The sequence below is a fragment of the Spermophilus citellus genome (genome assembly GCF_964194105.1).
Source record: "Spermophilus citellus genome assembly, chromosome: 13".
Lineage (NCBI taxonomy): Eukaryota > Metazoa > Chordata > Mammalia > Rodentia > Sciuridae > Spermophilus > Spermophilus citellus.
Genome location: NC_138193.1, coordinates 51,041,730 through 51,056,147, shown reverse-complemented (window position 1 = coordinate 51,056,147; position 14,418 = coordinate 51,041,730). Strand labels below are relative to the sequence as shown.

Sequence of the window (14,418 nt, the reverse complement as noted above, 5' to 3'; positions counted from 1 at the left end):
TCAAGTTGACAACCAAGATTAGTCATCACAATGCATGACTTAAAGATTGGGAATGTTTGCTCTTTACTCATTGGTTTTCTATAAAGACTCAAAGAAATGGAGGTGCCTTGAATGGTCTCAGCCTTCTGACTTGGTCCTGTAACTTGCTTGTCATTAACTGACAGGAAATGTGGGTAGAGTTAGCAGGTCCCAGACAAGGTGAGTGAGGTTTAGGGATCATCTTAGTTCATTTTCTGCTGTTATATCAGAATAGTGTGCTATTGGTGAAGTATAAACAGAAGTCTATTTGACTTGTGATTCTATAGGATGGGAAGTCCAAGACTGAGAGTCTGCATCTGGTGAGCATCTTCTTGCCACATCATAACATGGCAGAAAGTTGACCACTTGCCAGAAAGAAAATGTGAGCAGGACTCATTCATTTTATCAATAACATACTACCAGAATAAGGTTATTAACCCATTCATTGGTACAGAGCCCTCATGACCTCTTCAAGTTCCCACATCTCAACACTGTTGCAATGACAATTAAATTTCAGCATGAGTTTGTAAGGGGCGTTTAAACCACACTAAGGAGTTTCCCCATAGTTTATTGTGCAACAAACCACCTCAAAACTTTAGTGACATAAAATCATCACCAATTTATTATGCTCATGGATTCTGTGATCTGAGACGATGGACAGGGCTTCAACTTCTGGGGCTTTGATTGGGAAGAGTATATGGCTGGGGACTGAAGATTTCATCACTCATTTCTGGGGCATTGGTGGAAATGACTGGAAGGCTGAATTCTGCATTGCATAATGTTTATTAGCATCCCTTTCTCTAGCTACTAAACTCCTAGCATCCCACCCACCCTGGAGCGACAACCAGAATGCCTTCCTGACATTACCAAATATCTCCTGTGAGACAAACTGTCACCTGGGGTTGAAGGCCAGTGGACCATTAACCTGAAACTTTGACAAAATAAAAGACAAATTTCAAGACATCAGCATGTAGGTGGTTTGTAGAGTCACTGCAATATATGGGATGTCTCAGGATGTGTGAAGTAAGAAGATCGGTGGTTCAAGGTTAAAAGAATAGTCCCATATTGAAGGGGATGAGAAAGGGAATGCAGAACATAAAGAAAAATTAAATGTAAGTATCAAAAGAGATAGTAGGAAGTGCAAAAAATGTCAGGATAGAGTGGTGTAGTGGCTACTGAGCATCCTCAGCATCCTGTCTCCACTCTTCTTAGCCAGGCCTATCTTCTTGGCCACCATGACTGGTCCATGGATGGACACTATACATGCTAGCCCTTCCCTGTGATTTCACATTCTACACCATGGAGAAAAGTGTTACTTTCCTCTTGTGTTCTTGCATTGGGATGATATAAATCTGGAAGTGTCTACAGTGTGTCCCCCGCCACCTGGCAGTGGTTCAGTTGATGCACCATGAGTTGACAAAGACCACAGTTCAGGAAGAGGGTCCTCAGGGGAGTTGGTGTGTGTGTGTGTGTGGAGGGGGTCATTTCTCATACCTTAAGAGAATTTCCTAAACTCTTCAGACAACTTACCCTTCCTAAAGTTTTCTCAGACTTTTGTCGCTAGTGAGTGCTTCTCTGTAGAATTTTGGAAAAGCAGAGAAATTGTACCAAAAGCATGCTTTCCATACTATCTCTGTCTCTGCTGACTTCTGAGCTTAAAAAAATGTGAAATTGTACCAAACACTCATACATGCAACCTGTGAGATGTGTGGAAGCTTGGAGAGTAGCAAACAATTCAAAATGCACTATACTGGTACAAGTGTGGGACAGTTTCATTTGCAGTAGAAGAAAATAAGACCAGCAGGAAAGAGAAGATGAGAGCTGAAAAAGAGCAACCTTTGATAGCATCTGAGCCCCTGGACCCAGTCCTCCCTAAAGCCAAATACAATTCTGCTCTTCAAGTTTTTGAAAAAAGTTTTGTGGTTCAAGGTTAAAAGAATATGCTCTTAAGTTGGGCATCTTTTGGTTGCAAATCTTATACAGAAACTGGCACCAGGAGTGGAGTGATAAAGCTAAAATGTGAAAGTGGGTAAGTCAAGATAGAGAAGGTTGCTGGTATCTTGTTATATGGAAGGAAGCAGCCAATGACACTGTTACCTAGTGTACTGTGAGCCTTAGATAAATGTCCTCAGCACCCTAAAAATGAGAACATCATAGACTTGGTAGAAAGATATCAGAATAATAGAAAAAGACAAGTGCCCCAAAGTTCTTTGCCCCTACTATAGCCGCTGCCTAGCAAAGATCATAATCCCTCCCTGCAACTGGATGAATCCTGGAGATCAAAGTACATCCTGACTATTCTACTTTCCTAAGAGGCAGAGACCAAGATAAATAATGTTAGTCAAAAGCCCAAGAAAAGGTGATGATTCCTGTGACTATTGCTAAAGACAAAAATTGGAAGGGTGAGAATCCTGACCAGAGATACTGACTGAAGATTTGGGGCATTGTTAATGGACAAAATGAGGCCAACCAAAATGCTGTTATCAAGTGAGTCCCCCAGGGTTTGAAGCAAACTGTATCATCCTCTTGGCAACCAAAGATTATGACTGTCATTAAGACAACCCTCCAAGCCCTATAACTGAGAGTGGATTTCTAAAGCAGTAGAGACCCCTTAGAGGAAGTCTCCTGACCATCCTCTTAGGCATGCTGACAAGGGCAGTAGAGATCCTCCCAGTAGCAAGGTTTTGGAGCATCTAGATAGGCTGACTAAGGAAGCTACTCCACAGCAAGAGAAGGGAGCTTACAGACAGACATAGATGCGGTTCATCTGTCTACCAGATATTGCTTCCTTCTCTGTGACCCATTACTAAATATGGTACAGTCTTTCCTCTTCCTTCCCCATCAACTTTCTCTCTCCACCTGGAGCCACAGCCTTATTTCCAACCTTAGATAAGTCTTCTGTTCCTCTAACAATAAACAACTATACTGCAAACCATAATGGTTAATTGGAATTGCCTACTTGATTGGATTAAGAGATGCCAAAGATTAAGAAGCTTCAGGTGTGTCAATGAGAGTGTGTCTAGGAATGATTGACATGAGGGATAACAAACTGGAGTGGAGACCCTCCCTAAGTGTGGGCAGCACCGTCCAATAGGTTGGAGGCTTGTATAGAATAAAAATTGGAAGAACAAGGAAGCAGCAACAGATGCAAGCTTGCTACTTCCAGTGATTGTCTAGGGAATTTCCAGAAAGTCTCAGACTGGGGTAGCCCTGTTGATCCCTCTTGTTCTGAGACTTCAGCATCTTGGACTGCACAGCTACTGGTACCTCCAGCTCCCCAGCCTGCAGATGATCACTGTGCACTATGCAGCTTCTGGTTGTGTAAGCCAATCTAATGAATCCCCTTTTTATAATCATACCTCCTGTTGGTGCTTTTCCTTTAGAGAACACTAATACACAACCATAACACATAGCCTACAAAAAGTGAAATGTCCATAATCCCTCAGGGACAATTTCTCCATTCTCATCCTTGTGGGGCCTGGCAAAAGTCCACACCCACCCACATAGAAGGATGTCATTAAAGCTAAGTGTCACCACAGGGACAGGCATGAATCAAAAGATTTTATGTAACATTTATTTTTTGATCCCATCCTAACTTTGGCTTCCATCCTCAGCTCCCATCTCCATTCTTTTCATAGGAATCCAAACGTTTTTTAAAACAACATGTTTAAAATCATGATTATCTGGAGTCACAATAAATCTTCTTTCCAAAGGGGGAGGAGATCACACAACTTTAATTCTTATGCAGCATTTTCAAATATGCATGTCAATATATATATTTTTATAAACTATTTAAAATAAAAACCCTTCATCCTTTGAGGTTGGCATTTGCTAGTTCACTGACACACACCCCCATAATACAATAATTCTATTCATTTTAATGAATGAGGTGGGAACTATACTAAAAAATAGGATTTTAATCCCTGAGGTGTCAGTTAAAATGGATAGAGGTTGCCATTGCAACTCAAGATTTTAAAAACTCAGCCTTAAATAATAAGCATGGATTATGCTCTCTGAATCAAAATCACCTCCACAGCATGGAGTCACTTAGAAAACTGCATTTTGGGGGGTTATATGCACCCTGATATCTCCAGCTCTATTGCTATGAGAATCTTTCCTTTTGTAAAGGAATAACATAGCAATCAAGTCTGTAGAAACTTCTGAGATCCTCAGAAATCAAGAGAAACCATAGTCCTGTTTCTCAAATCTCCATCCACATTGTTGGAGAGGGTGTTTCAGCACCATTCCAAGACCTGGAAATGGATGAGCCAACTTGATTTTTCTGGTTCTCCATAGATTAAAGAGTCAAACGGAGAAACCAGTCCTCCTGGCTAGAAAAATGGGCACATCCGGACTTTTCTCTGCTGCCCATGGTTAGCAGAGCTGGGTTCAGTTCCCTGTGCCCACCACCATTCCTGTAGACCCCCTCCCTTCCAGGTGGCTTCAAGAGGTTTTGGGGGTCCCGGCTGCTCCCCCTAGTAGTAGCGGTTCAGGCTCCGGGTGCCGGGCACCTCGGGCTGGCCGTTCATCCAAATCTCCCTGATGATGCGCTCGCGCTCCTCCAGCCTCTGGGCGCGCTCCAGCTCCTCCGCAGAGGTGAACACGTTCTTGTTCAAAGTCCTCTCAAAGCGGCGGTGTCTCCGCATGGAGAGGTCAGAGGCGGTGTCCGAGCTGCCATCCTCGCTGTCGCTGCTGTCACTGCTGCTCTCTCGGTCTTGCAGGAACTTCCTCTTGGGGCGCCGCTGGCAGTCTGTATGGCAAGAGATCCTCATCACCAAGGCAGCCAAGGTCAGGACCAGCCCGATGCACACGCCAGAGACAAAGTACAGAGCTGCTCGCTCAGGGTTTTCTGGAGGAAGAAGAAGAAAACATTTGAGAAACCACAGCTTCATGTGCAGAGAATAGATGGGACTCCTGCCCAAAACCTCTCACCTGGCCCCAAGCCTTGCTGGTTACTAATACTGCCCTCAAATTGACAAATCTATTAGTGTAGTCCCAATATTACTATTGACAAATGGTGAATCTAGAAAGGTTAAAGGATATATGGGATTATTTTATTCTACTTTCAACTTTGATCTGAAATTATTTCAGAATAAAAAGTTTAAAAAAGCCTAGTATAATGACCCAAAGGTATAATCCCAGCGGCTGGGGAGGCTGAAACAGGAGGATCATGGGTCCAAAGCCAGCCTCAGCAAAATGGAGGCCTAAGGAACTCAGTGAGACTCTGTCTCTAAATAAAATACAAAATAGGACTGGGGATGTGGCTCAGTGGTCGAGTGCCCCTGAGCTCAGTCCCCAGTACAAAAAAAAAAAAGTTAAAAGAAACAAAAACTATTTTAATATCTACTATATGCAACAACTGTGCTTAGGTGCCATGTGTTTAAGAGATATCTCTTTCTAAAAGCTCTTTTTAACTGTACACAAGTAAATTTTGCTCATAAATTTACTCGTGCAAACTTCTAAATTACCTTTTCATCACTGTGATGGGCAACTTCTGAGATACCCCACTTCCTGGTACTCATGCCATCCCTTAAGGGCTGGACTCAGTGACTGACTTATAAGAAATAGAATATGGTAAAAGCTGGTTCTAATACTAGATTATATAAGGCTGTGAGCTCATCTTGCTCATTCATATTCCCTCTGTCTTTCTGCTAACCTGCTTACTTTGATGAAGCCAGATACCATGTATGCACTGTCCTACAGAGAAGCCCAAGTGTCAAGGAACTAAGGGTGGCCTTCAGCCAATATTCTTCAAGGTACTGAATGGTGCCAACAGCTAGGTGGGTGAGCTTGGCAGGGAACCATCCCTAGGTCAAGCCTTACAGTGACCACAAGCCTCGCCTTGCAGGAACCTTGTGGGAGACCTTGAACCAAAGAATGCAGCTAAGCCACACTCAGGTTCCTGTATTGTTGTAAGTCACTAAGTTTTAGGTAAGTTAAGTTTTTACACAGCGGTAGATAACATATACAGTCAATCACACGTTTGCAATCAGCTTAAGCTTTTAAGAATGATCTCATCAAGTAAATTGAAAAAGAAAATAAGAATCTGAGGGCTTCCTTGGTGAGAGAAGAATGCAATTATTCTGTTGTTGAGCAATACGCTAAGCAGGCCCAGTGGTGACCCCAGTAAGATGTGCTCAATAGGAAGACAGCCTTTGAGTAAGCAACTGTCCCTCTGTAGGCACAAGGGAGAACACGGGAACATGCCTGGCCTGTATCATGGGACAGGCCATGGTCAAGCTGGTAGGCTCACGCTGGACATCAGCAAGTTAAATTTCCATATTCCAAATTCACTTGTAAGTATGAATCAAAATAGGTTTCCTTTTGTGGTTCTAAATAATACAAATGGGATCACAGAAGATGCATTTTTGCTTTTAAATATAAGAATATTTCTTAGAAAGATTTCCAGATCTGTGTATTTAGGTAAACAAAAGTTTTTAAATTAGAGCTTTATGGTTATTATATATAGCAGTGGGTTCATCCCGACAAACCCATATATGCATGGAAATCGATTTGGTTCATGATACCCTCCCTTTTTCCTCCCCCTTTCCCCTCCTGTCTTCCTTTTCCTCTCTCCTTCTCCTCTACTCTACTCAATTTCCTTTCATTCATCTATTAATTGGAATTTGGTTGTTCTTTTATGTAATTTATCTATTCTATTCTATTCTACTCTACTCTATTCTATTTTCCCTCCTCCTTTCCTTTATTTTACTATAGCTTCTGCATGTGAGAGAAAATATTTGACCTTTGAGCTTCTGAATTTGGCTATTTTCACTTAAAATTATATTCTCCATTTCCATCCATTTACTGACAAATGCCATATTTTCATTCTTTTTAATGGCTGAGTAGAACTACATTTTGTGTGTGTGTATATATGTCTCTCTCTGTCTCTCTCTCCATGTATGTGTGTGTGTGTGTGTGTGTATGGCAGTTTTTTAATCCATTCATCTATTGGTGGCACCTGGGTTAATTCCATAATTTAGCTATTATGAATTGTGCTGCTATAAACATTGATGGGGCTGTCATTGTAGTATGTTGATTTTAGATCTTCTGGGAAAATACCCAGGAATGGGACAGCTGAGTATTATGGTAGTCCATCCTTAATTTTTTAAATATTTTTTTTTAGGTGTAGATGTACACAACACAATGCCTTTATTTTTATGTGGTGCTGAGGATCGAATCTGGGTCCCAATCCTAGCCCAGCATCCTTAATTTTTTGAGGAATCTCCATACTGCTTTCCAGAGTAATTGTACTAGTATGCAGTGCCACAAACAATCTACAAGTGTTCCTTTCTTCCTACAACCTCACCTGCATTTACTGCTGTTTGTATTTTTTATAATTACCATTCTGATTGGAGATGAAATCCGAGTGTAGTTTTGATTTTAATTTCCCTGATTACTAGAGATGTTCAGCATTTTTTCATGTATTTGTTGGCCTGTTTTATTTCTTTCACTGAGAAGTTTCTATTTAGTTCTTTCGCTTATTTATTGATTGGGTTATTTGGTTTTTGATGTTAATTTTTTTGAGTCCTTTGTATATTCTGGATATTAATCCCCTATCAGAGGAGTAGCTGGCCAAGATTTTCTCTCATTCTGTAGGCTCTTTCCTCATGCTCTCAATCATTCCCTTTGCTGTGCAGAAGCTTTTTATTTCTGGCATCCCACTTATTAATTCCTGGTTTACTTCTTGTGCTTTGGGTGTCATGTTAAGGAAGTCTGTGCGAGTACCTATATGATGGAGTGTTGACCCTATGTTTTCTTTTAGCAATTGTAAGTTTTCTGGTCCAATTTCTAGGTCTTTGATCCATTTTGATTTGAGTTTTGTGCAGGCTGAAAAATTTAATTTTTCTGTATATCTAGTGTTCCCAGGACCATTTGTTTTTTTAAAGGCTGTTTTTTTCTTCTCCCAGATATATTTTTGGCACCTTTGTTAAATATCAGACAGTTATAATTTTGTGAATTTATCTCTTTTATTCTAGTCCACTGGACTTCATGTCCATCAATAGCTTTTTATTATTATTATTACTACATACTGTTCTGTAGTATATGAATTGTAGCATATGAATTGTTTCTAATTTTTCACAATTAGGATCAACACAACAGTCAATGTCTTTACATCCTTATACATATCTCTTTATTGCCAATGCAGAATTATTTCTATAGATTAGTTATCTAGAAATGGAACAGCTACATCAAAGAGCTTAGGAATTTTGAAGTTTTATGTATTCCAAACTGTATCCAATAAAAGTCCATATACAGCATGTTGAACCCATGTGTTAATAATTCCTCACTTCCTCTGAAATCCCTATTGAAATGATGGCAGTGTGTATAGATAGAAATAATAAGAAAAAAGAGTAGAGTGCAGAAGAAAACAAAAAAACAAGACTAGTGGATAAAATAATCAACAAATAGGAGAAAAGCGTAGTGAAATAACCTGAAACTGAATTCTACCAGCTAATATAATATCCACAAATGCAGAGAACCCAGTGAGCACCAGCCTTAGGATGCAAACAGTGCAGCAGGGATCCAAATCCACCCTGTTCCATTATAAAAATGAAGAACTATAATATAAATGGGAGGTGGGAGCTCTGGAAACACAGAGGCAGTGGAGAAGCCAAGATGAGATATGGGGGTCCAAGAAAGAAAGGTAGTTACTGAACTGAGAGTTGAAGGCTGAGGTGGGATAGCTATATGAAGATGGGGAAAAGTGTCCCAGGCAGAGAGAAAAGCATGAACAAAGGCACAGAGATATGAAAAACCACATATGTGTGGGAACAAATTATAGAATCTTAAATTCCACTTTTCTATGGCAACAACTAGCATATTGCTAGGTCTCAAATACCATTGGTTGATATCACTGTCACTCTCTAAACATCATAATATTCCAGCATAGAAAATAAAGAGAACCATAACTCCTCCCACTATAGATAATGTATTTCCAATTATATAGCCCTAAACTGTAATTTTACTACCAATTGAAATCCTCTCACGTACTGCACTTACTGTTGAGTAAACCATGTAAGTCTTGAAAAAGGGTGATGGCATTAAATCTTATTTCTCCATTTAAAAAAAAAATACCTTGCCCATTAGGATTCTTTTTATTCAAATACAAAAACTCCACTTTGTTTCTCTCTGGTTCCAGAGTGTTGAGAGATTTTTTTAAAACCAATTTTGATATTGTCATCTAAAATGATCTCTCAAAGCCAACCATTGGCTTCTGAAATGAATTTGCCTAACTCCCCACCCAAGATACACTAACTAGCCTGGTGAATGGTGAATGTGAACCTGAAATATATAGGGGGCCTGGTGGTCTTCAATAGATGTGACTTAACCTACTTATCCTGTGTTTAGCCCCGAGGTCTCTACCTCATCCACAAACTCACAAAACATCTCACAGACTCCTTCACTTCCTGGGACGAGTCACTCCAACACTGTCTGCCACCATCACAAATAGCCAACTGCCTAATTTTCCACCAGTTGTTTACATCTGTGTCCCCATCAGAAATGGATGCTTGGCAAAGGCAGGAAATGATATTTAAGTCTCTGATTTTCTAGAACCTACATAAATTATCCAAATATGTTCCTATAATTTCATGCAACCCATGACATCATCCCCCCCCACCCGCCATTTTAAAATAGTCTCTTTTTATTATTTCATCTCCTTCTTCCTGCCTTTCCCCACCTCCTTTCTTCCCTTTTGGTTGTCTTTGATGAAATAAAAGAAGCAAGAAGAGGTGGTGTGACTTCTAGATGCCTTGTGACAATTAAAAAGAACCAAGCAAACCAATCCAAATCTGTCCAGTTTTGGAGTCTATTAATCTTCTCATCATTTCCTGATGCTTTTGTGGAATCAGTATCAATGCTGATGTGGATCTGTCACACAGGAGTGTTGGGACAATCAGTGCTTGCAAAACTGACCAGCAAATGTTAATTTTGAGACCACAGAGAAGGCACCACTTCTACCCTTAGGTTTATAGTTTCCCTGAGGAAACAGTGACCTGGACAGCCTATGAACTTCACATCAATCTGCATTTATCTATGATTAGCTCATGTCGGCAGGATCCCAATTAACATGCACAAAGTGTAAAACAACAACGTACTATCTGATGACGGGTTGGAATGGGCCTGAGTCTCATCTAGATCCTGGAGCAATCTTGGAAATTCTTAAGCCCTTAGAATACACAGGACATGTCTTAGGACAAATAAAAGGCTGGGACTTGGCCTCCTATAATGGGGTGAAATCCAATGATTTGTCTTTCTTTTATAAAGTAAGAGGAGGCCTCTCTCCTTCATTAGTCAAATGACCTTAGTCATCTCCAACCTCATGGGAACCTCCAAGTTTGATAGGAGAAACAGGCACAGGATAAAACATAACTGGAATCAAGTGTGTCTGACTGAAAACCTGTGTGCATGTGGCACCCTGGGCAGGCTCAGTGAACGCAGAGCAGGTGAAAAGTCAGTGGACACAGGGAAAGAAAAACCAAACCAGGAAGAAAAGTTCAGTCCAAGGTGGGCTTCATAAGATCTAGTCCCAGTGAGAATTCAAAAATAAAATCCACTTGGACAAAGCAAAGTAAAAAAAAAAAAAAAAAATCTATTTTCTAGAAAAATCAGTTCTGTTGTTTGTTAAGACAAAACCTTCTCCAGAAGCCATTTCCTGGCTTGTCTGAGTTGTTCAAAGTTCTCTTGGAGCCTCTTTGCTCTAAAACAGGCTTGACTCTGCCTCAGAAATCTGTACCCCAACTGCAAACAGAATTGATTTTCTGCCACCAACTGCGTCAGACTGGAATAAGGTCATTGTTCCTGTAGCGACAGCTGGTCAGGGAACCCAGAGTCCTCCCTCTGTCCATATGTCCACAGCCCCATTAGGCCACTGACCCTGCCTAAGTCTCTGTGAGTCTGAAATGGCCTAAGCTTTACCTCACTGCTCTGGGCCTTTCTCTAGATTAGCAGTTTTCACAGTGCAAACGTGTGCCAAGAGGCAAACAGGCTAGATGATTTGGAAGAAATTAATTGTCAGACCTTCACTGGACACTTCCACTGTTCTTTCCTCTACTGGACCCACCTGAGAAAGCACTTGTTGAGGAGGGATGTGCTTACCAGTTCCACACCACCTCCACTGTGCACACCTCCACTGTGGCCCTTCTCCCATCCCACCCTTCTCAATGTGCCCTTCCCCCGTTGCACAAAAGCAAGACTGGCTCCCACACCCTGAACCTTATCACAGTGTGCCACCCCGAAGTACCAAAGTGGCCACCAAGGAAAATAACTCAAAATATTAATCTCAGAGTCAGGAAGCAAGCTGGGCATGGTGGTACATGCCTGTAATTCCAGTGATGGAGGAGACTGAGGTAGGAGGATTATTAGTTTGAAGCCAGCCTCAGCAACTTAGTAAGACCCCATCTCAAAATAAAAAATAATAAGGACCCAGCAGCTTGGGAGACTAAGATAGGAGGATTGTGAGTCCAAAGCCAGCTCAGCAATAAGCAACTCAGTGAGATCCTGTCTCTAAATAAAATACAAAATAGGGCTGGGGATAGGGCTCAATACTTGAGTGTCCCTGAGTTCAATCCCCAGTACCAGAATAATAACAACAACAATAAGGGCTGAAGATGTAGCTCAGTGGTAAAGTGCCCCCAGGTTCAATCCCCAATATATTTAAAAAAAAAAAAAATCAGGAGGCAAATGCCTCCAATGAATGGGCAATACATCCCTTTCCAACTTTGTTTCCATTCTTACTTTTCAACAAACAGAAGGAAGGCCTAATCAAGTTGTCAGCAGATAGCTCATTACAAATAATTTTTGATGACAGATCACTCAGATTATTGGCATACAGCATAAATTTAATTCAAAGACTTGAGTGATGTCATTATAATAAAACTCTTTCTGCTTCTATCTATGTATTTATGTGAACAAACTTTCTCAACAACCATGTCTATGAAATATGAAAACTAGAATTTTGACTGAATTTTGACTCTTTTAATGAGTGATATTTACCCACAAATAAATAAACTAATGGGGGACTCATCCATCTCAAGGGATGTACATCTGATAAATTTTAATTTTTATGATAAAAACTCCTTTATAACTTCCAATCTCATACAAAACACATCTCACATGAAATTCCTCTCCTTTTACCTCCAACCATCCAGGTTCTCTTTCCTTCTACCTGTCCTCTGCCCCTTTCTCCTTTCAATTGTTACCTTTCTGCCTGAGGTGTCCCCTCAGTCCACCAGTCACCTATGCCCAAGGCCCGGGGTCCTCTTTGACTCCCTCTTTTGCTTCCATTCCCTGAATCAATGAGTCTCACCCAACCCTCCCATTCTCACTGCCATTCCCAAGTCAGCTGGGTGACTCCAGCAGCTTCCCAGCTCGACAGCTGGATTCTAGTTCCTCATTCCTCCATTATATTTTGAAGATAGATATCAATGACACATTTTTAATTGTTCTCCTATTTACATAGCTTATCCCCCCCCCAACTCCCAAAAATTAATCTTTGTAAAAGCCCTCAAAATTCCAGTCTCCCATGACTAAATCCCAAACTACTTCATAAAAGCCTTTACTGCAGACAACCCAAGGGTCTCACTCTTGACCCCAAAACATATTATCTTCAGATTCATTGCTGATTCCTTTGTTGGAATGCCAGGATGTGGATCCTCCTGGGTCTTTTTTACCCCCCATGAATAATTAAGATTCAATAAAATAGAGCCCTCTCTCTTACATTAGCATACTTCTGCTCAAAGTGTCGTGCCTGGAATTCCCTGAACATGTAATACCCCTTTCAGCATTACAGAACATTCTACAGGAGTTTTCTTAGAATTCTACAAAGAATTATTTCATAATGAGTGTAAAAAAAATTAACAAGATGGGCTGGGGTTGTGGCTCAGTGGTAGAGGACTCGCCTAGCACATGCAAGGCCCTGGGTTCGATCCTCAGCACCAACTAAAAATAAATAAAAGATAGGTATTGTGTCCATCTACAACTAATTAAAATAAAAATATTTTTTAAAAAATTAACAAGAAAAAAAAATTAACAAGAGTTTATTGTGAAAATTCTCCTTTAGGAAAAGAAGAATTTAAAATAATCCTGAAAGGAGAATGGGAAAGGAGAAAGAGGACAGGAAGGTAAAGCAGGGGGATCATGAATTAAAATTTATTTCCATGTATGTATAAGTTTACTGGGAGGAACCCAATCACTATGTATAACTATAAAAATCTTTAAATTCTGATTTATTAATTATTTGTTTTTTGCTTTTTGGTGTTAAGTTTTTCAAGTTCTTTATAAATTCTAGATATTAATGCTCTCAGAAGAGTAGCTAGCAAAGATTTTCTCCCATTCTGTAAGCTCTCTCATCATATTCTGAATTGTTTTCTTGGCATGCAGAAGATTTTTAATTTGATGCCATCCCATCTATTAACTCTTGGCGTTATTTCCTGAGCCTTAGGGGTCCTATGGAAAAAGTTTTTGCCTGTGCCGGTATGCTTAAGTACTGACCCTATGTTTTCTTCTAAGAGTTGCAAATTTTCTTGTCTAATTCCTAGGTCTTTAACCCATTTTGAATTGATTTTTGTGCAGGATGAGAGATAAGGGTCTAGTTTCATTCTTTTACATATGGATAACCAGTTTTTCCAGCACAACATGTTTAAAAGTCTGTCTTTTCTCCAATGTATGTTTTGGGCACATTTGTTAAGAATCAGATGACTGTGGAAGTGTGGGTTTGTCTTTGGTTCTTCTATTCTGTACCACTGGTCTATGTGTCTGTTTTATGTCCATACTATGCAGATTTTGTTACCATAGCTCTGTAGTATAATTGGAAGTCAGGTATTATGATGCCTCCAGCATTGCTTTTTTTTTTTTTTTTTTACTTAGAATTACTTTGGATATTCTGGGTCTTTTGTTGTTCCAAATTAACTTTAGGACTGTTTTTTCTACTTCTATGATGAATGTCATTGGTATTCAATGGGAATTGCATTAATCAGCTTTTTTTTTTTTTAGAGAGAGAGAGAGAGAATTTTTTTAAAATGTTTATTTTTTTAGTTTTCGGCGGACACAACATCTTTGTTTGTATATGGTGCTGAGGATCGAACCTGGGCCGCACCCATGCCAGGTGAGCGCACTACAGCTTGAGCCTCATCCCCAGCCTAATCAGCTTTTAGTAGTATGGTCATTTTAACAATATTAATTCTGCCTATCCATGAACATGGTAAGTCTTTCCATCTTCTCATTTCTTCTTCAATTTCTTTCTTCAGTGTTCTATAGTTTTCATTGTAGAGGTCTTTCACCTCCTTAGTTGGATTAATACTAGGTATTTTTTTTTTGAGGCTATTGTGAATGGAACTGTTTTCTTGGCATATTGACTGTTGTTATATAGGGAAGCTATTAATTTTTGTATGTTGAATT

At 40.0% G+C, this 14,418-nt stretch overlaps 1 protein-coding gene across 2 annotated transcripts in view; it reads right to left on the bottom strand.

The window, feature by feature from the left end:
- Positions 1–3,470: 3,470 nt before the first annotated feature.
- The window catches only part of EVA1A (eva-1 homolog A, regulator of programmed cell death), a 66,833-nt gene continuing 55,885 nt past the window's right edge, over positions 3,471–14,418 (bottom strand). Inside the window, exon 4 of one of the 2 annotated variants that reach the window (XM_081265488.1) lies at positions 3,471–4,867. In XM_081265488.1, the coding sequence (XP_081121614.1) occupies positions 4,494–4,867 (374 nt within the window). In that variant the 3' untranslated portion in view covers positions 3,471–4,493. The remainder of the gene's footprint in view (positions 4,868–14,418) is intronic. The other variant, XM_081265487.1, reaches the window with a different exon arrangement.